The sequence below is a fragment of the Sarcophilus harrisii genome, chromosome 1, assembly GCF_902635505.1.
Source record: "Sarcophilus harrisii chromosome 1, mSarHar1.11, whole genome shotgun sequence".
In the NCBI taxonomy this organism is placed as follows: Eukaryota; Metazoa; Chordata; class Mammalia; order Dasyuromorphia; family Dasyuridae; genus Sarcophilus; species Sarcophilus harrisii.
In genome coordinates, this window is record NC_045426.1 from 529,222,236 (window position 1) to 529,249,824 (window position 27,589).

Below are 27,589 nucleotides of genomic sequence, written 5' to 3' on the forward strand. Positions count from 1 at the left end.
TCATTCATATTCTGCTTAGAACCTCTCATTCATGAGGTTCTAGAGTTTTTCCACTCTGCTTCATTGAAGAACAAATTATCTTATCAGTGATTAAAAGAATAGCAGTCCTTATGGTAGTAACTGTTTTGGGGATGTCCAATAATTTATTTTGGCAGATTGATGGAACAGGAAATGAAATGAGAGAATTTCCAGTTTAAATGGAAGAATATGTAGTTGTCTCTACCACTTGGTTATCCTGATGTTTGATGGTATTACTTGGAAATGGGGTGATATAGTAATAATAGTCTACGAATAGAGAAAAAAATATGTGAATACATTGATCTAATTCTGTCCACAAGTTTTTTATTCAAGGGTACTGTCGATGTAGTATGAGTACAGATTGGTTGGGCATCTTCATAAAATTGCCCCCACAGATATATCCTGATGGAGTCTCACACCAGCAGGGACAGATCCAGAATCTTTTAATGCAGTATAGCCATTGTTAATAAAATGCCTAAAAGCAGCCAATATATTATGTCAATGATAATCTGACTAAAGAAGGCAAACAGACTTTTTACTTCTGAGTTTTTATTTTTTATTATCTTGTGAAGCTATTTTTAAAAAATTACCTAAGAGATTTCTTATTTTTTTATTGTATTTTCACAACTTATTCCACACATCAGTCTATAAGTATGTAAGATCAGCATTTTATTTTGTTTTGTGAACTTGTCCAGTAGATAAAATTTAGAGTCTTAGATTAAATGCTGTTCTAAGAATTTTCATGAGTTTTGCTTTTCTTATGTTGGCTGTCACTAAATATAGGATCCTTTTGGGATTAGCAAGTGAGTTGTGTTCTCAGCTTTCCTTAATCTTTGAACTGGACTGAATTTTGGCAGATAATCTTGACCAGTTATACTTCTTTCTCATCATCAAATAACAGATAAATAAGGTTTTGTTAGGGTGGTTTGAGTAGCCTGTCACTACTGGTTTTAGTTAAGTTGTTGGTATCAGCTATAATGGTATTGAAAATTCTATTCTCATTCATAAATATTTATATAATAGTAAAAGTTATAACCTGTCTCACTATCTACTCCATAAAAATTGTGGCATTAATAGCAGAAGAATTATTTTGTTTTCAAATTCCACTTCTTATTAGATTTATTGATTTAGAGTAATCACAGGTCCCTCTATTAAGAGGGATTATTCTAATACCAGCATAATAGTTCCCATTATTATTTTGTAATGCTTTTGCAATTAAAATGTCTTTCAATAGCCATTATTAAGCAAGCATTCTCTTTTGTATTGTTCTCCTGAACATAAAGGCAAACCACAAATTTTAGTGAAGATTAATAATTAATCATATTTCATTAATCATAATCAAGGAAAAGCATTATATTTTTACGTATAGAAGTTCTTTTTGGAATTAGGAAATATTTTATGGCAATATTTTTTAAAGTATACTTTGTTCTTGAGGGATTTAATGTGTATTTTTAGTGCTTTTTAGTGCCTGACATTGACATTACCCTATAAACCCTATATATATAACAAATAGTTGCAAATGAAGACAAATTCCAATACAGATGAATTTCTGACAAAGATAGTTGAACTTCATAAAAATGCCTACTCAAAAACAGTTGGTATTAACAGTAAAAGCTTTAAAAACTTGACACATATCTCTTTCTAGGAATTAATAGCAAATAGCATTAACATGATTCAATATTAAACAGAGTAATCCTGATGAGAATAATTTTCATCTTTCAGCTGAGAAAAATAGATTTACTTTTCCTTACTCTCTCTTTTCATGATACTCATGATCCATCATGGGGTTCTGTCATTAAGATGTTGGAATTGGGCCTTTTCTATCAGCTCAGGAAAATATATTTGTAATCTATTTTACAAATGCTTTCTGAAAATCCAGATAATGTTTATCATCATTTCAGAAAATAAGTCCAAGATGACCATACATTGGGTAAATTCTAAAACAGTATTTTTTTTTTTTTGGATATAGATTAGATGAGATAACTAGCCCTAAGATACTGTAATTTTTAACAGTGATGCAAAACAGTAATTGACTTGAAAGAGGATTAGAAGTTTCATTAAAGTACGTTAGTAGTTTGTACACTCAGCTGTTTGGAAAGAAAAATATCTGTTGCTGTCTTTTGGATCTGGAAATCTATACTTCCTTAAAAAGTCAATACTTGATTCTCATCATTAAAGCAAACCCCATATTATCACATGTCTACCTTTGCCCCCTGGGTTTGTCAGGATTTAAGAAATTGGAATTGATATAATTTAAATTCTTGATGAAAATCAAGTCAATGTTTAAAAGAGCATGTTATTTTGAAATGTTATTTGATCCTGAAATCTTTGATAGTCTTGGGTCAGATAAAAATCCAAAGAGAATTGACCTCAATCTTTTTAAGTTTACTTTATTTGAACAAAGAGTTTAGCTCAATTTTTTTTGTTTATATAACTTGAGTCATCTATAATGAGACTAAGAGCTATCCATCACTAAATTTTTAAAAGTTCCAGAAGACTTTATTTACTTGCACACATAGTAGTTCCAATAGAAAGTCCATATGAATAAACATATAAAAGTGGTTATTTCTTTTCTGTAGAGTTTGATCTCTTTTTTGTCTTGTAAAATCAAATACACAATATCAGATTGTGTATTTCTAATCTTATAGATTTAACTTTGATATGATTTTTTCCTACTTCTTGTTAGTCAGAGAGGGCAGTTCTATTTGAGCTACAGTTATTTTGTGTGTTTAAAATTGGATTCTCTAGAGATTAGAACTGGATTTAGAGCACATTTGTCACCCTGTATGGTTTCAAGTATGAATTCTGGTATTTATTGGACAACTTGATTTAGCTAGAATACAGAACCTTCTTTCTTTCTTCTCAATGATTCTTTCTCATTAGATTTCTTATGCTGCACAGACCTGGAACATTTTGATCAACCATTTGTTATATGAAAATGTTGGAAACATTTTTTCTAAATAAAATACCTTTTAACCCCTTGAGAAATTTTGTTAATGTTTGAATTTCTTTGAAAATAGGGTCTAGTCTAGAGAGTGATCAATTATATCAGCTTTTGCTTTGATAAAGGAATATAGAAACATGCTGCTTCTTTCCTTACTAGCACTTTTACTAGCTTTCTAAAGGTATTTTTGTAGATTATGCCAGTGGAGAAGTCTAGGTGGGTCCTTTAGTCACAGTTTTCTCCTTAGTGTTTTTGTTGGACACAATTTTAGTTTACTTTTTACAGGACAATCTTTTAGGATTTTTCTTTTTTTTTTTTTAATCTTCTTTAACTAACTCTAGAATGATTGATACTGATTAGTTTGTAAGAGTAGGGATATGTGGAGGCAATTTTATGAACATTAGATTGACTAGTTTTCTGGTAACTGGAGTACTTGGAACATAAATCCTCCACAAATCCACACTCATTATTCTCCTACCCTTGCTTGTCTTAGGAGTCCTCTGTAGTCAGTTTGTCAGATAAAGAGAGAGGTGGGAGGGATCTTACTGTCTCCTTATGTAGTAATCTTTGGAGCCCCCGGTGGCTGCTTCAATGCACTAGACTCCTAATGGTTATACTGCTTTTAAAGGTTCCAGGTCTGTGCAGCACAGTGTGAGACTCCAAGAGTGTGGATCTATGGAGGCAATATATTTGGAGAACTCCAGTTACAAGTAAGTAACCTAGTTTTCCTGTTGGCTCCCTGACTGATTTGAGGAGGCTCTCTGGACTGGTATAACCAAGTCACAGCAAAGCTTTAACAGGAGTTTTCTTTTTATGTTTCTTTAGCAGATAGCTTCTTGAGTTGAAATTTTTGCTTTCTGATAAACTAGGTTATGGAAAAATCTCCACTTTAAAAAAAGAATATTTTTTAAAGGAAATATTAAAATGAACTTTTTTCCCCTATGTCTACTAGAAGACTTTGGCAAGCCCTTACTGAGCCAATCCCATCCACCTGGATAACAAAGTTTGCCTTTTTTGAAAAGTTCTATTGAGAAGAACAATCTTAGAGGATCCTCACTCAGAATACCTTTCCTTCCTGTCATCACTGATTAGAAGAAAAACAAATAGACCTTTGTGGAGACCAAAAATCTTTTTCTGTCTTTGTTAGAGAAAATTAAATATTGCAGAGAAAAAAAATCTTTATTGCACTGGATGATTTCTCTATTTATGCTTGACCATTCAAAAGAGAAAGAAAAGATATTAAGAAGTCACATAAATGGGAAAAAGACAACCTTAGAGACCCAAAATATGGAACTAGTAGTTGCCTATTTGTTTAGATTGATCCCATTTTATTATATTTTTACTCTAATTCTGAGCAACAGATAGATAACCAAAAAAACCCAAAACAAGCACTTGAATTTTCTGTCCTTTCTTAATGGTAGCATTCGCTGGGACTAAGCTATTCAATTCTTTCTTTTGCTTCAATAGATTCTCCACAAATAATTAGGAAGGTACAGTAGATCTACTTGGGGAAAAATAAAATAGGCAGTTAAAATGCCTTTTAGTAAAATTAATATTGACAATATTCCATCAGCATAGTTGAAAAATGACCAGAGTTTTCTCTAGCCACAAAGTTGTACTTAACCAATTTTTTCCATATCACAATTTTATTTACCTAGCTTATATTTTGATCTCCTTTTCCTTTTTTTTGTTTTGTTTTGTTTTATAGACCTTAATACTGCAGCTGGAAATCTTCCTTCAGTATCTATGTCTCCATCTACTATAGCCACTCAAAATCTTGTAATGTCTTCATCAGGAGTTGGAGGCGATGCTAGTGTCACATTAACTCTGGCTGACACTCAGGGTATGCTTTCTGGTGGCCTTGATGCAGTTACACTTAACATCACCTCCCAGGTCAGTGCATTTTCATAGTTGTTTTTGTTTTAACTTTCTCAGTGGACTGTTACTGAGATTGCCTATTGTCATGTTTAACAGTTTGTTTTATTTTGTATTAAAATTTCATATTCATTTAATATTTCATATTCGCATTATAAATGAATATCCTCACTAGACGGAGTAGGCAAACTGTTGTTTTGAATATTCTTAGATAATAAATCATCTCCTGGTTCTTTCCATTTAAAAGGGAATCTTTTTGTATTTAAAGTATCAAGCTGTACTCTGAAAAGGGAAGCCTGAGATTTTTTTCACCTCTTCTGCTCTATTCAGCATCAGTTACTCTTCATCTTCTCTCTCCTTTTTCAACACTTAGCATTCAAAAGATTTCAAAGCTTTCACCAAACATCTAGAAGTAGACATCTAGAAATACACATCTAGAAAAAGAATTGAGGGAAGACGTCCACATACTACTTTATTTTCTGTCCAGTTAAGTTCAGAGAGCTTTGTATTTATTACAGTTAAATCTTATCCAAAACTTTTAGGGTTCCAGAATATCCCAGGAAGTAACATTTTAAACACACATACACACACATCTTTTTTTTTTTAAATTATAGCTTTTTATTGACAAAATATATGCGTGGGTAATTTTTCAACATTGACCCTTGCAAAAACTTCTGTTCCAACTTTTCCCCTTCTCTCCACCCCCTACCCTAGATAGCAAGTAGTCCCATACATGTTAAATATGGTAAAGTATATGTTAAATACAATATATGTATACATATTTATACAGTTGTCTTGCTACACAAGAAAAATTGGATTTAGAAAGAAGGTAAAAATAACCTGGGGAGAAAAACAAAAATGCAAGCAAACAATAACAGAAAGAGAGTAAATTCTATGTTGTGGTTCACATTCGTTTCCCAGTATTCTTTCACTGGGTATAGCTGGTTCTGTTCATTACAGATCAGTTGAAACTGATTTGGATCCTCTCATTGTTGAAGATGGCCACGTCCATCAGAATTGATCATCATGTAGTATTGTTGTTGAAGTGTATAATGATCTCCTGATTTTGCTCATTTCACTTAGAATCAGTTCATGTGAGTCTCTCCAAGCCTCTCTGTATTCATACTGCTGGTCATTTCTTCCAGAACAATAACATTCCATGACATTTATATACACCACAGTTTATTCAGCCATTCTCTAGTTGATGGGCATCCATTCAATTTCCAGTTTCTAGCCACTAGGAAAAGAGCTGCCACATTTTTGGACATTATTGTACATATGGGTCCCTTTCCCTTCTTTAAGATCTCTTTGGAATATAAGCCCAGTAGTAACACTGCTGGATCAAAGGGTACGCGCAGTTTGATAACTTTCTGAGTATAGTTCCAAATTGCTCTCCAGAATGGTTGGATCCATTCACAACTCCACCAACAATGCATCAGTATCCCAGTTTATCAAATGAAGAATATCTTGATTTCTTATAAATTTGAGTCAGTTTTCTATATATTTTGGAAATGAGGCCTTTATCAGAACCTTTAACTGTAAAGATGTTTTCCCAGTGTATTGCCTCCCTTGTAATCTTGTCTGCATTAGTTTTGTTTATACAAAAGTCTTTTAACTTTATATAATCAAAATTTTTTATTTTGTGATCAATAATGATTTCTAGTTCTTTGGTCACAAATTCCTTCCTCCTCCACAAGTCTAAGAGGTAAACTATCCTATGTCCTTCTGATTTATTTATAATCTCATTCTTTATGCCTACATCATGAACCCATTTTGATTTTATCTTGTTGTACGGTGTTAAGTGTAGGTCAATGCCTAGTTTCTGCCATACTAATTACTCTAGTTATTGACTGCTTTGTCCTGTGAACCTAACCTATTCCACTGATCAACTAGTCTGTTTCTTAGCCAATACGAAATGATTTTGGTGACCGCTGCTTTATAATATAGTTTTAGATCAAGTACAGGTAGGCCACCTTCATTTGATTTTTTTTTTTTATTAGTTCCCTTGAAATTCTTGACCTTTTGTTCTTCCAGATGAATTTTGTTGTAATTTTTTTTTAGGTCATTAAAATAGTTTCTTGGGACTCTGATTGGTATAGCACTAAATAAATAGATTAGTTTAGGTAGTTTTGTCATCTTTATTATATTCACTTGACCTATCCAAGAGTACTTAATATTTTTCCAATTGCTTAGATCTGACTTTATTTGTGTGGAAAGTGTTTTGTAGTTTTGCTCATATAGTTCCTGACTTTCCCTTGGCAGATAGATTCCCAAATATTTTATACTATTAACAGTTATTTTAAATGGAATTTCTCTCTATATCTTTTGCTGTTGCATTTTGTTAGTGATGTGTAAAAATGCTGTTGATTTATGTGGATTTATTTTGTATCTTGCAACTTTGCTAAAGTTGTGGATTATTTCTAATAGCTTTTTCATAGAATCTTTGGGGTTCTCTATACCATCATATCATCTGCAAATAGTGATAATTTGGTTTCCTCATTACATATTTTAATTCCTTTACTCTCTTTTTCATCTCTTATTGCTGAAGCTAGCATTTCTAAGACAATATTGAATAGTAGTGGTGATAGTGGGCAACCTTGTTTCACTCCTGATATTATTGGGAATGGTTCCAGTTTATCACCATTACATACGGTACTTGCTGATGGTTTTAAATAGATTTCACTGACTATTTTAAGGAAAAGTCCATTTATTCCTATACTTTGTAGTGTTTTTAATAGGAATGGGTATTGGATTTTATCAAATGCTTTTTCTGTAATCTATTGTGATGATCATTTAGTTTTTGTTAATTTGGTTATTGATATAGTTAATTATGTTAATAGATTTCCTAATATTGAACCAACTCTGCATTCCTGATATAAATCCTACTTGGTCATGGTGTATTATCCTGGAGATGATTTTCTGTAATCTTTTTGCTAATATTTAAGATTTTTGCATCAATGTTCATTAGGTTGATTGGTCTATAATTTTCTTTTTTCTTTTTTCATCCTACCTGGCTTAGGTATCACTACCATGTCTATGTCATAAAAGGAATTTGGTAGGACTCCTTCATTCCCTGTTTTTTTCAAATGGTTTATATAGCATTGGAGTTGATTGTTCTTTAAATGTTTGGTAGAATTCAGATTGGTAGAATTCACATGTAAATCCATCTGGTCCTGGGGATTTTGGCTTAGGGAGTTGATTAATAGCTTGTTCTATTTCTTTTTCTACAATGGGACTATTTAATCAATTTACTTCTTCCTCTCAATCCTGGGCATCCTATATTTTTGAAGGTATTCATCCATTTCATTTAAGTTACCAATTTTATTGGCATAAAATTGAGCAAAGTGACTCCTAATTATTGCTCTAATTTCCTCTTCATTAGTGGAAAGTTCTCCCTTTTTTCATTTTTAAGACTAACAATTTGATTTTCCTCTTTCCTTTTTCTAATCAAATTTACTAAGGGTTTATCTATTTTGTTGTTTTTTTCATAGAACCAACTCTTAGTTTTATTTATTAATTCATTAGTTTTGTTTTTTTTACTTTCAATTTTATTAATCTCTCCTTTTATTTTTAGAATTTCTAGTTAGTATTTGGGGGGGGGGTTTAATTTGCTCTTTTTCTAGTTTTTTCAATTGCAAGCCTAATTCATTGATTAGGCTTTCTCTATTTTATGCAAGTAAGTCTCTAGAGATATAAAATTTCCCATTATTATTGCTTTAGCTGCATCCCACACATTTTGGTATGTTGTCTCATTCTTGCCATTCCTCCGGGGGCAATTATTGTGTCTTTGATTTGCTGTTTCACCCATTCATTATTTAGGATGAGATTATTTAGTTTCCAATTACTTTTTGGTCGATTTTCCCCTGGCTTTTTTATTGAGTGTAATTTTTATTTCATTGTGATCTGAAAAGGATGCATTTACTATTTCTGTCTTTCTACTTTTGAATTTGAAGTCTTTATGTTCTAATATGTAGCCATTTTTTGTATAGGTTCCATGAACTGCTGAGAAGAAAGTATACTCCTTTCTGTCTCCATTTAGTTTTCTCCAAAGATCTATCATACTAACTTTTCTAGTGTTGTATTTACCTCTTTAACTTCTTTCTTATGTATTTTATGGTTTGATTTATCTAGGTCTTAGAGTGCAAGATTGAGATCTCCTACTATTATTGTTTTGCTGTCTATTTCATCTTGCAGCTCTCTTAACTTCTCCTTTAGGAATTTAAATGCTACACCACTTGGTGCATATATGTGTAGTATTAATATTGCTTCATTGTCTAATGCTGCCCTTTGGCAAGATATAATAACCTTTCTTATCTCTTTTAAGTTGATCAATTTTTGCTTTTGCTTCATCTGAGATCATGATGGCTAACCCTGCTTTTTTGACTTCACCTGAAGCATAGTAGATTCTGCTCCAACCTTTTACCTTTACTCTGTATGTATTGCCCTGCTTCAAGTGTGTTTCCTGTAAACAATATATTATAGGATTCTGCCTTTTAATCCAGTGGTCTATCCACCTCTGCGTTATGGGAGAGTTTACCTCCATTCACATTTATGGTTAAAATGACTAATTCTGTATTTCCTGCCATCTTGTTAACCCCAGATTATGCTTTTTTTCTTTCCTTTTCTCCTTACTCCTCTCTCTTGTATTAAATTTATGAGCACCACTTGCCTCACACAGCCCTCCTTCCCTCTTAGAGTCCCTCCCCTTTTCTTAAACCTTTCCCTTTCAATTTCTGTATTCCTTTCTATTTATCCTACCCCTTCCCTTTTCACTTTTCCCCTCCCACTTTTCAATGATGTGGGAGAAGTTTCTCTTTAAATCAAATATGTCTAATATTTTCTCTTTGACCCAGTTTTGATGAGACTAAGATTCACACTATGATCATCCCTTTCCCTTATTTCTCTCAGATATCATAGGTTTCTTTTGCCTCTTCAGGGTATGGTACCTCCACTTTTCCTCTTTTTCTGATACAATTTCCTTTCTACCTCTAGATCCTTTTTAATGTTATAATAATAAACCATGTATACCCATAAAAGAAATACAGTTCCCAAGAGTTCTTTTTACCTTTTTTATGCTTCTCTTGAGTCCTATATTTAGAGGTCAGATTTTTTGTTTAGCTCTGCTTTTTTTCGTCAGAAATAAATGGAATTCACCTATTTCATTGAATGTCCATCTTCTTCCCTGAAAGAAAATGCTCAGATTGTCTGGGTAAGTTATTATTGGTTGCATACCAAGTTCCTTTGCCTTTCGGAATATCAGATTCCAGGCCCTTCGATACTTTAATGTGGAAGCTGCTAGTTCCTAAGTGATCCTTATTGTGTGGCTCCTTGGTATATGAATTGTTTTTTTCTAACTGCTTGTAGTATTTTTTCCTTGGTCTGATAGTTCTGGAATGCTTGCCAAAGGGCAGCATTAGACAGTGAAGCAATATTAATACTACACATATATGCACCAAGTGGTGTAGCATTTAAATTCCTAAAGGAGAAGTTAAGAGAGCTGCAAGATGAAATAGACAGCAAAACAATAATAGTAGGAGATCTCAATCTTGCACTCTAAGACCTAGATAAATCAAACCATAAAATACATAAGAAAGAAGTTAAAGAGGTAAGTTCTGGAGTTTTAATTTTGGGATCTCTTTCTGTAAGTGATTGACGAATTCTTTCAGTGTCTATTTTACCTTCTGATTCTGTGACATCTGGGCAGTTCTCTTTGATGATTTCCTGAAAAATAGGGTCTAGGCTCTTTTTTTCATCATATATTTCAGGGAGTCCAATAATCCTTAGATTATCACTCCTAGATCTATTTTCCAGGTCGGTTGTTTTCCCCATTAGATATTTTACATTTTTTCTATTTTTTCATTTTTTTGATTTTGTTGGACTAATCTTATTGCCTTATTGAGTCATTCATTTCCATTTATTCAATTCTGAATTTTAGTGTATTATTTTCTTCATTTACTTTTTTTTTTTTTTTTTACTTCTTTTTATATTGGTCCAATTGAATTTTTGAATGCATTGTTCTATAGAATTTTTTTCCATTTCACAAATTCTGTTTTTTAAGGAGTTATTTTCTTTTCTGTTTCAAAAATTGTTTTTCTGTGAGTTTCTTTTTTTTCCAGTTTATCAAATCTATCTTTTAATGAGTTATGTGTTTTTTCCATTTCACTATGTCTATTTTGTATTGCCTTTACCAAACTCTCTTGCAAGGGTTTCATTTCCTTTCTCCATTTTTTCCTAGCTCTTTTAAGATCCTTTTTAAGTTCTTCTAGGAGAGCCTTGTGTGATGGCTATTGCACCTTTTGGAGCTTCATCTGGAGACAATGTGCCTTTAGTCTCCTCAGGGTTTGAAATCTGTTCTTCTCTTTCACCATAAAAGCTGTCAATTTTTAGAGTCCTCTTTACTTTTTAACTCATTTTTTAAAAATTATGTTAAGGTCTGCCTTTAGGTTTTTGAACAACCACAGCTGTGCTGGGTCAGTGCTGATTCACTCCTGGTGCTGGCTCTGCCATGTGGAGTCTGCAAAACCCCGGGGCTCTGTGCTGTTTATGCTGGCATTTGACACACACATATCTTTGGTTATAAAAAACGATAACATGCTATAATGGAGTGAGGATATAATCTGGACATGGAACTCCTGAATTTGAAATCTGTTATTTATTCCTTATTTTAACTCTGACGTTCATTTTTTTCATTTGCTGAAGGACTAGGTTGTGCTACATCTCTGAGGTCCCCTCTAGATCTCAATCATATGATATCCAAGTAGCCAGATCAAACAAAAACAGTGAAGGAAATAGGAAACCTGATAAACCTGATAATGTGTTTGATTCTTAGAAAAAAGGGAGTGATCTGATTGTGCACCATGGCATCTACAGAAAATTGCTTTTTTTTGATAATGGAAGAAGTAACAGACAAAACAGAAGTATAGAGAGAAAGGTGTTTCAATAAAGTCAATTGGTAATTTCAAATGACCTATAGGTATCTTAACTTTAAGTCCAAAACAGAGTAGATCTTTTTATTTTTCTATATACATATAAAGGTAGTTTTCAACATTCAATTTTCTAAGACTTTGTTTTCTAAATTATTTCCTTCTCTTACTTAATTACCCCCTCCCCAAGAAAACAAGCAATCTGATACAGGTTAAATATGTGCAATCCTTTTAAACATATTTCCATATTTGTCATGTTGTGCAAGAAAAATCAGACTAAAAGCTGGGGAGAAAAAAAAGTGAGAAAAATAAACAAAAAAAGTGAAAATACTATGCTTTGTTCCACATTCAGCCTTCATAGTTCTCTTCAGATTTCAATTGGCATTTTCTATCACAAGTCTATTGGAATTGCCTTGAATTACTGCATTGTTGGGAAGAGCCAAGTCCATCACAGTTGATCATCACATAATCCCATAATCTTCTTGTTATTGTCTTCTTCTCACTTCATTCACCATCAGTTAATGTAAATGTTTCTGGACTTTTCTGAAATCATTTCTGTAGAAAAATAATATTCTGTTATAATCATAACTTACTCAGCCATTCCCCAACTGATGAACATTCACTAAAGTTTCAGTTCCTTGCCATTACAAAAAGAGGTGTTACACACATTTTTGCACATATGACTCTTCTCCCCTTTTTTATTATCTCTCTGAGTTACAGATGTAATAGTGAAACTTCTGGATCAAACGTTGTATACAGTTTTAGTCCTTTGGGCACAATTCCAAACGATTCTCTAGAATCGTTGAATCATTTCACAACTTCACCAACAATGTATTAGTAGTCTACTTTTTCCACATCTCTTCCAACATTTATCATGATCTTTTCCTGTCTTCTTAGTCAATCTAGAACTGTGAAGTAGGACTTCAGAGTTGTCTTAATTTGAATTTCTCTGATCAATAGTGATTTCGAACATGTTTTATATGACTGGAAATGGCTTTAATATCTTCAGCTGAAAATTGTCTATTTATATCCTTTGACTATTTATCAATTGAGGAATGATGTGTATAGAATATATTCTTTCCTATCCCAGAAACTCTTTTTAGTATGTATAACCCATTATTTTTCCTTCATAGTCCAACTGCTTTTCCCTTAAGCCCTCAAAATCCATTATTAGTATTTAGGTATTTTTCCTGTGTATATGTCTGAGATAGTAGATAAAATGTTGACCTTGGGCGTAGGAAGATCTGGGTTCATATTTCACCTCAGAAACAGAGACTGTGAGTACCAGCCCTAAACTCAGGAGGACCTGAGTTCAAATCTGGTCTTAGACACTTAATACTTCTTAGCTTATACCCTGGACAAGTCACTTAATCCCAGTTTCCTTAGCAAAAAAAAAATAAAAATAAAGAAACATAGGCTGTGACTTCGGATAATTCACTTAAACCTCTCAATGCTTAAAGTACCTCTTTAAGATCATAAATTTTAAGAAAATTGCTGTTGTATATTGGACATTTTCTTAGGAGTTCCCCATGCCTAAAAAACTTACAGTATATATGTGTAAGTATATATTAACTTTTTTAGGTCAGGGATTACTTCATTCTTTCTTTGCAGTACCTGGCATAGTGTAAGAACCTGATAAATACTTGTTGATTGGTTCACAAATAGGCAATAAGAAGCTTTATAGGTAAGAATGTTTCTTTGTAAAGCAAAAGTCTGTTACCTTGGACTATTTCTAGAATAACAAGATAGTACTATATGTAGGCTGTACGACAATACACAAACAACAAAAGAGAGCTAATTATATCATGTTAAGTTGTCCTTACAATAGTCTTCTGTAGTTATTTCACTGATACTGAAAAAGAAAACAGCTATTGCTAAGTATTAGACATATTTGAAATGACCAGACATAAGAAAACTTTGGCTTAGCAATAAGATATTAACTCATTTATTCATTCATTAATTCTATTTAACAAATATTCTTTGAGATACTTAGCTAGTAACTGATTTCTGAGAAATACAAAGCCATATAAAATCTGCTCTCACAGAACACAGTGTTAAAACTTAAAGGCCAGCATTAAAACTCTTTACCAATCTTAAATATTTAAAACTATTTATAGGGGGCAGCTAAGTGGCGCAGTGGATAGAGAGCACCAGCCCTGAAATCAGGAGGATCTGAGTTTAAATCCGGCCTCAGACACTTAACACTTCCTAGCTGTGTGATGCCGGGCAAGTCACTTAATCCCAATTGCCTCAGCAAAAAACAAACAAAAAACTACTTGTAGAGCTTTTATAAAAAGAGAGAGAAATTAGACAAGCAACATCTCAAATTGCCAAAAAGTGGCAAAACCCTCTCTATTATGGGGAGGCATATAAACCTCTCATAGACATAAAAAAGGTAGAGGATCTAAATTTATTTTGCTCATTAATTTTTACGGCCCAAAGGTGAGACCAGACCACAGAAAGACAGGAGATTCTTCAGTTTCATTGCAGTGAACACTTGCTTCAGTGATGCAGATCACATCCTTTTTTGGCCTTACAAAAGCTGCAATGACCAAAAAAATTCATCCTGCAGTCAACCTGGTGATGAGCCTCCTCGAACTTCCCCATGCCAATCATTGAACAATAGCCCATTACCCATCATTGTTTGAAATCTTTTTTATATTGGCAGGATTTGGAGGATCTTACTGTCTATAATCAAATCCTTTGAGAATACAGGGCCACCTCCATACCACAATAAAGTATTAGATTAGAATTTTATTGGGGAAGGAAAGAAGTAAAATTCAACTTTTAAATTTAACACCTTTAATAAACTCTTGCTGTAAGCAGTCCTGTACTAGATGATGGAGCTACAAAGTTTGGATAAGGTATAGTTTCTAATGCTTTCTGCTTAACTTGAGGTATAAAATCCACAACACAAAACCCTTATATAAATATCATCTGTATGAAGATGACTGCACAATCTACATACCTAGCACTCATGTCATTGTGTCATCAATAACTTGTAAGACAGTTCATCTTCTGACAAGTGTTAACATAATAACCATGAAAAAACTGCTAAAATTCTTACTTTTTTATTCTGTCAAATACTGTTAGAGTACAGAGTGTGTTTTGGTAAAGTTTCTATAATGAATCCCCCCTGTAGTGCTGAAATTATTACTCTGATTTCCTCTTCCCCCAATAAATAAGTGTAGAAAGTATAGAATGGAAGTAGAAACATCATTCTGGTAAGGAAGGTTGAATATGGAATTGGAAGACTATAATGAGGTTGGTTTCAGTTATGTTGTATTTTAGCTGCCAGTAGGGCTGCCACGTAGAAACAGTCCAGAAGTATGAAAGAGCAAATAAGAGCTAGAAATACAGATTTAGAAATTGTCTGCATAGAGGTTATAGTTGAAGCTATTGGAGTGGATAATTTGCTGCGACTGGAAAGAAGACAGTCAAAGAGGGAAGTCCCAAACCTTGGGGAAAAACATAGATTGAGCTGGTGGGGAAAGTCAAAGATATACAAAGTTCCTTTGATCTTTGAAAGATGTTATGTCATGGCAGAACAAAAGAGTGTTACAGGATTTGAGGAGTTTAAATGTTGCCCAATTTCTCAGTTTAAAGAAAGGGGAATGGAAGAAGGTAAGATAAAGCTTGCATATTTTTAGTCTGTAAACTTTTATTTGATTCCTGGCAACAAATCTAAAGCACCTTCTTAACAGGATGGTTTATGAAGACTTAGTATGGACATAGACCTGCCATAGACATAAAAATGGGATCCAAGTATATCTTATTCATTAATTCTTAACAACCAAAGGTGAGACAAGACCATACAAAGATAGGAAACATTTCAATGCTTTGAGGCTCTCTGATTTCACACTGGTGAAGCTTCAGTGATGCAGATCACAGCTTTTTCCTTTACAATGACTTAGCCATGATAACTAAGATAGAATTGCTTCATCAAGAGTAGTGTTTGACAAACTATAATCTTACAATCTCATTTGAAGAGATAGATTAGTAGAAATATGACAAATATAAGATCTCTAATTTTCAGAAAAGTGTCTGATAAAAGTCATTTATGTTGTTCCTCTTGCTAAGATGAAGATATGTAAGTTGGATGACAGTACATTTATCCATTCAAACATTAACTCTCCCTCAAATACTCTAACCACTCAGTTCCTCAGTCTACTCACTTTCTGTGACATCATCTTATACTCCATCTTAACCACACACAAAGATGGTCATACCTTAACTGGGCCCTTGCTATTCAAGGCAGTCCTGTTATATGCCTCCTTTATCAACTTCTTGTCTCACTCTCCATGGCAACTCTTTTCACATAATGCGGTGGCCTTACTTCCTACCAAGACTAAGTGTTTCACCTGCTCAAGCAATCTCATTGTATCACATATCCTTCAAGGGATTTCGGCAATGGCCTCTCTTGAATCCTTTTTCTTCTTGACCTCTCTTGCAGCCTTTGACACTGTAGACCACTCTCTTTTCTGTAATTTCATTTTGATCTGTTTCTGCCCACTGCTGGCTGGAGTGGAAAGTGAGGCAGGTCACGTTACACAGCCCCTCCCTTACTTCAATCTAGTTTACTTGTATGTCATAGTATCCCCTTCCTTATGTCATGGTCCTCTTAAAGTACAAAGAACAAATGACAACAACAAGAATGGTTTCTTCCTTCTAGGTTTTCTATATGCTATTCTTTCCTGGCACCTTTCCTATCTAACTGACCATTCCTCCTCAGTCTCTCTTGCTTAATTCTCATTCAGATTATAACCTTATAACTGTAGAGCTCCCTCAGGGTTCTAGAACTTAGGTCATCTTCTCCCTTTTTACTACATGGTGATCTCATCAGCTCCCATGGATTTTATTATCTTCTCTATATTGATGGTTCTCAGCTCTAGTTATTTTGCTCCATTCTATGCTGACCTCTAGTCTTGCACATTTTGTTTTCTCTTTTTTTTTTTTTTCCTTAGTCTTGCAAATTACATTTCAGATATCTCAAAATGGATGTCTTATAGGCATTGTAAACTAAAAACATGCTCAAACTGTAATGCATTTTATTTTCTCCTCATCTAACCTCTTCAAGTTCCCCATGAAGTCTAGAAATGGAGGTCTGCACAACCCTTTTGAATTCTAATGCCCTCCTTTTGTTTTCTTCTATCCTATATATAGTTTATTTTTTTGTTATCTTTCCCGTTAGAATGTAAACCCCTTGCTTTTTTTTTCTTCTTTCTTTTCAAATCCTGACTTTGTTATCATATATATGGCATTGAACAAGTCACTGAGCATTTCTATACCTTAGTTTCCTCGTTATAAAATAAGGAAATTGGGCTCAAAAACCTACAAAGTTATTTTTAGCACTGATTCTGTGATCTATGATCATATAAAAATATAATTTTCTTTTGCTAAAAAAGAAATGCCTTTCACTGTTTTGTGATTTATTTTGCAAAGTCTTTACTAGTTTAAGGATTATTTTGCAAGCCTTGATGTACACTGTGCTATTTCTTAAATATTTGTCCTTTTCTCAAAATAGTCACCATTCTAGTTCAGTTCATTATTACTGTTCACCTGGACTATAATCTTATAATTGGACTCTGCCTTATATTCTATTTCTATCTTCTACTCATCTGCCAAAATAAAATTTTAAGGCACCCCTATTCAGTAAGCCCTATGGGCTCCCTCTTACCCATAGAATCAAATATAAAAGTCCTTCATGTCATTTAAAACTCTTTATAACTTAGCCTTTCCTTTGCTCTTAGTGCTCTATGCTTTATTCCCCTTTATTCACTTTATGCTTAGGATAAACTGGTGTAATGCTGGAAAAATTGAGGCAAGATAAAGATTAGAGAGTATTTAATAATTTATTAAATGGGAGAGATTTATTGGGACCAAATGGATCCATGGTTTGGTCCCCAGGCTAAATGAGACTATTGTCTCCAAGAATTCAGCAAACAATGTGAGTTCTCATTGACCTATATACACATGGCTCAGACTCAAGGCATAGATTGAGGCAGGGGCGGAGTCAGGGTGCTGAGAGCGGGTACAGGACTCTGATAGGGTGGGGTGAGCCACTGAAGATGCGGTGACATCTTGATATGATGATATCTGACATTCTGGTAGCTTGGGATGGGGAGAGCCATTCTGATATTCTACAACATAAGATCTTTTATCCTTATCAAATATTCTGATAAAGACAGAGGGGAGGTTTTGCAGGACTAGCTTTGAAAAGCAGAGAAACTGAGTCAGGACTGGGTCAGGATAATTAGGGAAACTGAGTCAGGACAATAAAAGAGAACTGTGGCATAACACTGGGCCACTTGCTGTTCTTCACACATTGCATTGACTGTCCCCTGTACTTACAGTGTTAGAACAGGGGTCCTCAAACTATGGCCCGTGGGCCAGATGCAGCAGCTGAGGACATTTATCCCCCTCACCCAGGACTATGAAGTTTCTTTATTCAAAGACCCACAAAACAAAGTTTTTGTTTTTACTATAGTCTGGCCCTCTAACAGTCTGAGGGACAGTGAACTGGTCCCCTATTTAAAAAGTTTGAGGACCCCTGGTGTTAGAAGATCACATTCAGTGTGAATGTCCTGACATCAGCCATGTGTTTTTTCTGATTCTTTTTGTCTAGTTGCCTTGACTTTTGTCTTGCCCCTAGACGCCAAAGACTCTGGAAAAGAGAATAAAGCTTACAGCTTTGTGCATCTCAACTTTATTTAAGTCCAGTTCACTCAGGAATCAAGACTGATATCCCCCTGTGATGTCATCGATTCTCTTTGAAAAGGATGGACAAACAATAACAGTATTCATTGCACATCTATTTGAATTGCATATTGACTTAGGAAACCACAAATTAACATCTATGTTGTGTCTTTATTTATTTTGGTAAACGTTTTCTAACTGCATATTAATCTAGTTTGGGCAGTGAGTTTGCCAATTGCCAATTTCTCTGAGATGCCTTGCACCTTATGTTCATGATCTCAGTCCAGTCTCCCAAAATAACCTTCATACAAACCAACTTCTCTTATTGATTTTGCTACAAATAATCCAGGTGTGAAACTCTGAAATCATCTTTGATTTCTTTCTATATTTTTCATTCATCTCTAAGTCTTATAGAGTACTAGCTCTTAGGACCTTACCTCAGTAGATTCTTATTATTGTTTCTTTCACAACTGTCATTCAGATTTTCATTATCTGTTTTCTGAACTATAACAGTAGTCTTTTAAATGGATTTCCCACATCTGTACTCTTCCTATTCCAGCAACCCTCCTTACTCTTGCCACACAATCTCCCTAAAGCACAATTATTATCCTGTTACATTCTGTTGTCCATAAAATAAAGTCCAACCTCTTTAGTCTTGTTTTCTACAGTGTGGTCTGAATCTTTGTTTTACCCTTATGCTGTGTGCCTTTGCATCTTGCTATTTGTTTGTGCTGTGCCTCTCTTAAAATTCTACCTAGGCCAAACTCATATGCAACTAATTTGTCAGTAAGATGGAAGGTATCTGTGCTCCCAGTCTTTTCTGTCATTTTATTTGTACAGCAACTCTCTTATTGTACTCATATATTGATTTATGATCTTCTGATACACTTATCTTATTTTCCTAATAATTCTTAAGTCTCATGAAGATGGGCCCCATGTCATTAGCATTACCTACAAATCTAACAGAGCTTTGCAGAGAACATTTGCTTAAATTGAAGCTAGTCTCAGGCTTTCTTAATCCTACAAAAGTTGTATTTTTGAATTACTATGGATTTAAATATGCTGTGAATTAAAGTTACACTCAGCTTACTTTACTTACATGTTCTGGGAAGAAAAAACTAGGAAAGACTATTTTTATTTTTTCAATTTTTTTAATTTTTTTTTTTTTTGCTGCAAAGATTAGTTTTATTGAACTGCTTTTATTATATAGTTTTCATTTTTTATTAAAAGAAATGTTTTCTTGTTAGAAAAGGATAAATAATATATTTAGAAATGAAGGTAATGTAACAATAAAATGTTATCAATCCATTTTATTAATGCTATAAGCCTAATAGAATTCTTTTTTTTTTTTTAAATTTTTATTTAATAGCCTTTTATTTACAGGTTATATGCATGGGTAACTTTACAGCATTAACAATTGCCAAACCTCTTGTTCCAATTTTTCACCTCTTACCCCCCCACCCCCTCCCCTAGATGGCAGGATGACCAGTAGATGTTAAATACATTAAAATATATTAGATACACAATAAGTATACATGACCAAAACGTTATTTTGCTGTACAAAAAGAATCAGACTCTGAAATATTGTACAATTAGCTTGTGAAGGAAATCAAAAATGCAGGTGTGCATAAATATAGGGATTGGGAATTCAATGTAATGGTTTTTAGTCATCTCCCAGAGTTCTTTTTCTGGGCATAGCTAGTTCAGTTCATTACTGCTCCATTAGAAATGATTTGGTTGATCTCGTTGCTGAGGATGGCCAGGTCCATCAGAACTGGTCATCATATAGTATTGTTGTTGAAGTATATAATGATCTCCTGGTCCTGCTCATTTCACTCAGCATCAGTTCGTGTAAGTCTCTCCAGGCCTTTCTGAAATCATCCTGTTGGTCATTTCTTACAGAACAGTAATATTCCATAATATTCATATACCACAATTTATTCAGCCATTCTCCAACTGATGGACATCCATTCAGTTTCCAGTTTCTAGCCACTACAAAAAGGGCTGCCACAAACATTCGTGCACATACAGGTCCCTTTCCCTTCTTTATAATCTCTTTTGGGATATAATCCCAGTAGTAACACTGCTGGATCAAAGAGTATGCACAGTTTGATAACTTTTTGAGCATAGTTCCAAACTACTCTCCAGAATGGTTGGATTCGTTCACAACTCCACCAACAATGCATCAATGTCCCAGTTTTCCCGCATCCCCTCCAACAATCATCATTATTTTTTCCTGTCATCTTAGCCAATCTGACAGGTGTGTAGTGGTATCTTAGAGTTGTCTTAATTTGCATTTCTCTGATTAATAATGACTTGGAGCATCTTTTCATATGACTAGAAATAGTTTCGATTTCTTCATCTGAGAATTGTCTGTTCATATCCTCTGACCATTTTTCAATTGGAGAATGGCTTGATTTTTTATAAATTAGAGTTAATTCTCTATATATTTTGGAAATGAGACCTTTATCAGAACCTTTGACTGTAAAAATATTTTCCCAGGGAAAGACTATTTTTATACTCTGACCTAGACCTCCTGGCTTAGAAAAGAGTAGAGAAAAGAAAGACAGTTCAACAGAATAGTAAACCTCTATGAGGCCATGACAATGACTCCTGTATCTATAACAGGACCCAGCTGCCAAACCCTATGAAATCTTCCATAGTGTGTAAAGATTAAATCTGATAATATAAATGTGTAACACTTTAAAGTCTATTACTGTATGTAACAATAGCTAACATTATATAGATTTACAAAGAACTTTATGTGTGTTCTCATTTGATTCTGACAAGAACCCTGATGAAGGATGCTGTTATTTTCCCCAAGAAATATTTAATTACTTAATGGATAATTACATAGTTGAGGCAGAATTCTAACTCGGCCCTTCAAAGAGAAGTGCTCTAATCATTTCACCACTTAGTAATTAAAGTGTTTTTAGTCTCCAAATGAAAAAAGAATGGAGGGGAAAAAGAGCAAAGGAGAAAGATCAAGAGTTAGGCTGAAGAAGAAGGAATTGTGATGATGATTTGGAAGCCTCTAAAAGTATAAAGTGAGTCAGATACTGGATTTGGGAAGGAGAAATTTGGGGGTTATTGATGAGAATTTTGAGGAATAAAGGGGCTCAAGTAGAAGAATCCAAGGGCGAGGAGAAGAGCAAAATAAGAAAAGACTTGTTCTGAAACAAAAAAAGAATCCCACGAAAAAGGTGAAATAAAGACTAGGTAAGGGAAAGAAAATTAAGTATGTGTCTCTCAAGGTATTGAAATGCTAAATAGACTGCCATACTGTTTATAGATACTAAAGAATAGAGTTATAACCTTCAGTTCAAGTCATCCACAAGCAGTTTTTTACAATAATTACATAGGGGAGCTACTAGCAAAAAAAGACAAAGATTGAAATCTCAAATCTTTTAGAAAACATGAATAACAGTTTTACAGAGACCTCTAATGAATATGTTCCGTTTGTAGTTGTTCTGCAGTCAGGTGTCTGTGCTTTATGCTCAAATTATACACAGGTTTATTTCCCTTCTAAAAGAAGCTTTAAAAAGACTCAGTAAGTGCCTTCCTACTATATAGAATATTGCAGGCTGTGAAATATACTTTAAGAACAACAAGGGGAAAAAAACCTGAAAGATGCAGCTGTCAAACTACTGTGGGCACCCCCTGCAGCAGCTGAATTCATAGCTCAAGTTGGGTTTCCTGAATGACTTTACTATGGTATCGTGGTCATCAGCAAGCAGCACTTTGGAGTGCAGTATGCTCTTTCATTGAGTATTTTGGGACTACCTATAGGGCTTCCTGCACAGTGACATTTTTCTGGTTCAGAGTCAGGTTTTAATTTGGTTTGTAATCAGTATTTTTCATTCAGCTAAGTAAAGATAACTGATTGTGCAAAAATAAAAATAAAAAGAGAACTACTTCATCTGATGAAAATCAAGAAGAAAAAGATTTTGGAAAGGTAGAAAGGAATCCCGAGTCATGTCAAAAAACTGGACGAGGCAGGGGGGGAAGAAGAATCTCTAATACTGAATATAAGAAACTAATTTATTGCTCTTTTTGAGGAAAAAATAATAATGGTGTAGATCTATGGTTACTGTCAGAAGAAGAAAAAATAAGTAGTGATAACTGACATTTCCCTTCCAGAAGCTTTTTACTAAAGTTGTAACAGTAGGAAATTCTGTTGTCTTAGGACATTTGTATCCAGGAAATGATAATCTTTCAAAAATTGTCAAAATGTTTGACTGTTATCCACTCATAATGAGTTATATGGGCAGACATGATATTTCCTGAAGGAATCTTGAAGCATTACTAAAGATTAAAGTCTTGGACAAGAAATAGGACCACAAAAGTTATTTTCAAACCATTGGTTTTCGAAGGCAAAAAAAATCAAAATTGAAAAACAGACTTTGGAAGTAATCAGCTATTTTTAAAGATAGTACATATGAATGGATTTGTATTTCTGTAGTGATTACTAAAAGATAGGAATGTCATGCTCTTGACCTGGCAGTTGTTTCAGTAAGCAAGAACTAAGAAAAATATATTTGCGTAAAGTCTTACAAATCTAATCAGAAAGCCTTTAAACATTAGATAAATGAGGAAGAAAAGTTTCCAAGCTCATCCACTAAATCAATTACATTAGAAATGAGCTACAGTGTAGGAAGAAAAACATCAATTGAAGAACCCAGAATTTCACAAAAGGAACTCTCGGTTTTGTGTTTGTTTATTCAGTTGATTCACTTGTATTTATTAAGTATAGATTGATCCTCTGCTGTTTGTGCTAATTTTGGCCTAACAACTAACAACAAGAAAACACAGGTCCTCTATCAGCCAGCAGTTTCATTTGAATTGTCTCAGGAAGATTCTGAAGATCACCTGGCAGGATACAGTACAAGACACAGAAGTCCTTTCTCAAACAATTCCATTGGGCTGGCCACATTGTTTGAAGGTCAAATGTACACTTGCCAAAGTTTTATAGAGAATTCTCACATGGTAAACAAACACTTACAAGGTGATCAGAAAAAGTGATACCAGGACATTCTCAAGGTCTCTCTTAAGGACTTTAGAATTGATTGGTATAACATGGGAGAAATTGGCACAAGACCATCCAGCATGGCATGCTCTCATAAGAAGTTCTGTGCTCTTATGAGCTCAGAAGAAATGTGAGATACACAAAGTGAGAGGCAAATGTTTATAAAGACTATTTTTCCCTGTATGAGCATTCCAAGCTCATATTGGTCTGATCAGCCACAGTCAAATACGTTGTAACTCAACTCTAACGTAGTGATGTTATTTTGGTTCTCTTTGAGAACAAAGGACAACTACCAGCCATAGCAGGCACCATGTTTGCTACACATTGGGCATACAAAAAAATGAAACAATCCCTGCCCTCAAAGAAGCTTACATTCTTACTAAGAGATACAACATGAACCTATAAGTATGTCTATGTAAGTATATACAAAATAAATATAAGGTAATTTGAGGAAAGAACTAGCTGCCAGGCAAGGTTCAGAAAAAGCTTTATGGAAAAAGTAGAATTTGAACTAAGCTTTGAAAGATTCTAAGAATTAGAATAAAAAGGGAATGCAATCAAGGCCAGGGAAACAGATGTAGTATCATGTGTAAAGAATTGTAAGAAGGCTTTTGAATAGACTATAGATTGTGATGGGAAGTAAGCCTGGAAAAGTGGATTGGAGCAAGATTTTAAAATTTTACATTATAAATAGAGAAGTTTGTATTTCATCCTACCACTATTAGGGAACCACTGAGGCTTGAATAAATAACATGATCAGATCTCTTCTTTACAAAAATCACTTTGATCGTGTTGGGGTTTACAGAAAACAGATCTGGGTCATGGACAATAATCACATAGCTATTTTAGGAATCCAGGCAAGAGGTGATAAAGATGTGAAAAGCGTGAGGGCTTATGAATAGAAAGAATAGAGAAAGAGAAGAAAAGATTTAACAATTCAGTATGACTCGAAAAGGGTACAAATTTTGGTGATTGTAAAGATGGTAGTTCTTTTGAAGTTTGGAATGAAATCAATCAGGGAGAAAAGGTTCTGTTATGGACATGGTAAGTTTGAGATCCCTAATCTGCACTTTAAAATATATGGTAGCCAGGAGAATAAAGGGATGAGATCTGGGAGGTATATACTTGAAGATAATAAAAACCCTTAGAAGCAACTGAGGTTTAGGGGGAGAGAGGGAGAGAGAGAGAGAGAGAGAGAGAATATGAATATGAATGAATGAGTGAGAATATGAGAAGATCTAGACAATGTCTACTTAGGTCCAAAAAAGCTATATGAAGCATAAATGGGAGATAAGAAAGACCTGGGAAAAATCAAGGAAGGCTTCCTATAGAAGAGAATATTTGATGAAAAAAAAAAAAAGATGTAGTCATTACATGTCCAGAGTCTGGAGATGAGTACTTTGTGTGCAGAACATTGTGGAGGTCAGTGTTACAGGATATCGAGATAGTTTGTCCTTATGAGTGCTCTTTTTCATGTATATATCCTATTACATATTTAATCAAATGAAGTATTGAAATCCTTGTCAAGCAGAATTCTATGGGCATCAAATGGTGGGGGGGAGGGAGGAAAGGAGACGGACTTAAAAACAGGTGATGACAAGCTGAAAGCTAGCTTCAACTCATCAACCTCCCACTGCTTGAGCTTATGGTCTGTGAATCATGAGAGTTTATGATCAAGATTGCCTCATAAATAAGCCCAGTGGAAGGAAAAAAAAGTCGAAAGCAAAGTTTGTTGAAAAACCCATGGAAACATACTCATCCTGAGTACATTTTAAAATGAAACCATTTGGAGGACAGCAGACCAAAAAACCCAAAACCTACCCAACAGGAAAACCTTGTCAAGAATTGTATAGCTGCTCAGTCAAGATTAAATTAAATGCCTACTATGTGGCAGCACTCTGTTAGACATTAGGAATGCAAAGACTAAATTGAAATAATTCCTGCTCTAAAACAATGTACTTTCTATCAGAATATAACCCAACTCTATGGGGTCATATAACTGAATGTGGGGGTTGTAAAAAAAATTGGCAACAGTAAAGATTACATTAGAAATGAGCTACAATGTAGGAAGAAAAGCATCAATTGAAGAACCCAGAATTTCACAAAAGGAACTCTCTTGGTTTTGTTTTTATTTATTCAGTTGATTCACTTGCATTTATTAAATATAGATTGATCCTCTGCAGTTTGTGCTAATTTTGGCCTAACAACTAACACCAAGAAAACACAGGTCCTCTATCAGCCAGCAGTTCCATTTGAATTGTCTCAGGAAGATTCTGAAGATCACCTGGCAGGATACAGTACAAGACACAGAAGTCCTTTCTCAAACAGTTCTCAAACAAATATTCCACCAAGATTTAATTCTTTATGCAAAAACAGACAAGCGCTCATATCACATTAGTATGCAAATTTGCTTTCATCTTTAATAAATGGTAAAATTATATGTGTTCCAAAGAATTTTTTAAAAATAAATTTCTTTATGAAGTGGTTGATTTATATATCCATTTAATGTATCTATATGCTGGGGGACATGTAAAAAATATTGACATGAAAAGGGGGTTATGAATGGGAAAAATTTAAGTAGCCCTGGAATTGAGCAATCTTTTTGTCATCAAGGACGATAGTCACCACATTTGGGCTCTTAATGTATCACAATTCTAGCTGTACTTGCTAAGTAAGAAGTAATGGCACTCAAACAAAGAAGAAAAAGGCATCTGGGATAGGCCAGTTGTATATGTAAAAAGGTCTGTACTTTAGTAGGGAGGATTTGGGGCACATTGTTTGAAGGAGAAGGTATATTAGTTGTGAAAGATTTTTTCACTTTTATTTTAATCAAAAAGTAACTAACAACTCAAATCTTCTTTCTCATCTACATGACATTTTTATAAAAAAATTTTTTGTGAAAATAAACTATATACGTTATAAAGAAACAATCAGACTTTCACAAATAATATTCCATAATAGACATCCATGTCATCACACAATTAATTGAAATATATAAAGAATACAAAATTCTACTGTCTTTATTTTTAGTGTAATCTGGTGTTGTTTTTGGTAGTCATCTCATCATAATTGCTGACTTAACTACTTTTTATTCTTTTTTGTTCTCTTCTAATTAATTTAAATTGCTTAAACTTGTTTGATATTATTTCTTTTGCCCCTTTCTACTTTTAAATTTTCATTTACTTATTTAAATAGTTGAGTAAACTGATTTCAGTTATATGTCGTTCAAATTTTTAAAATCTAGTCATCTTAATTCTTAGGAGTAGATAACATAAGTTATAGTTACTGTTATTATGGACTTTTTGCAAATGTTTTTCATTAATATCATAATACTTGGTGGCCAAATATTTCATGAAATAGTGTTTCTTATTTCTTTTAGATATATAATAGACCAATTTGCTAACTTCTTCCTTTGTCTCTTCAAGGACTATTTGTGAGCAAGCCTTTTTCCATTTAATTGTAACATCTTTTCTTCCAGCTTCATTTATTGCAAGGATTCAATTCCCTTAGTAGTATGATTCTTCATTGGTCATTGAACAAAAGTGTTCTATTTAGATTACCAATAGACAAATCAACCAGTCAGTTAGTTGCCTGCTAAATGCTAGGAATTTAAAAAAAAAAAAAAAAGAAAGGCGAATGACAGTCCAGCTCTAGGGAAGAGAATCAAGGAGGAGAAGATGATCAATGGTAGAAATTTCAGAATGGTAGTGGTGTATTAAAGTTTATTAGTGGCCTAAAAACAGTGTGATTCTTGACATCTTCTACCCCCTTTCACGCCACCATTACCTCAGAAGCATAAGGGAGATATACAATACCAAAGGCCATTTTTTACATTTATCTCATGGTTGGCCATGTTCAAAAATATTCATTATCAGTTGGTAAGCCTGTTGGTGACATGCCTTTCTAAAATATTAAGAATGATCCTTAATAAACAAATTGTGTATATTACTAGGGACATACCCCAACACTTTCAGCATAGATAGTACCTGCTAAAACTTGATTTCACTGACATAGGATTGCCTCCATTCCAAGAATGGCATTTTCCTTAACTGTCCACCATGCCTAGAATTCTTACCCTTTCTTTCCTGGCTTCCCTAAAGTTGCAGC

At 33.9% G+C, this 27,589-nt stretch overlaps 1 protein-coding gene across 7 annotated transcripts in view; it reads left to right on the forward strand.

Annotated features, from left to right (window-relative positions):
- ZNF236 (zinc finger protein 236) overlaps positions 1 to 27,589 on the forward strand; it is a 226,146-nt gene that overhangs the window by 168,074 nt on the left and 30,483 nt on the right. For 6 of the 7 annotated variants that reach the window (XR_004230997.1, XM_031946721.1, XM_031946717.1 and 3 more), the window contains one exon: positions 4,671 to 4,855. Coding sequence is in view for 6 of the 7 variants with exons in the window: in XM_031946721.1 (XP_031802581.1) it covers positions 4,671 to 4,855 (185 nt within the window). In the remaining variant the exon portion in view is untranslated. Of the gene's footprint in view, positions 1 to 3,590; positions 3,673 to 4,670; positions 4,857 to 27,589 lie in introns of those variants that run through there. The other variant, XM_031946722.1, reaches the window with a different exon arrangement.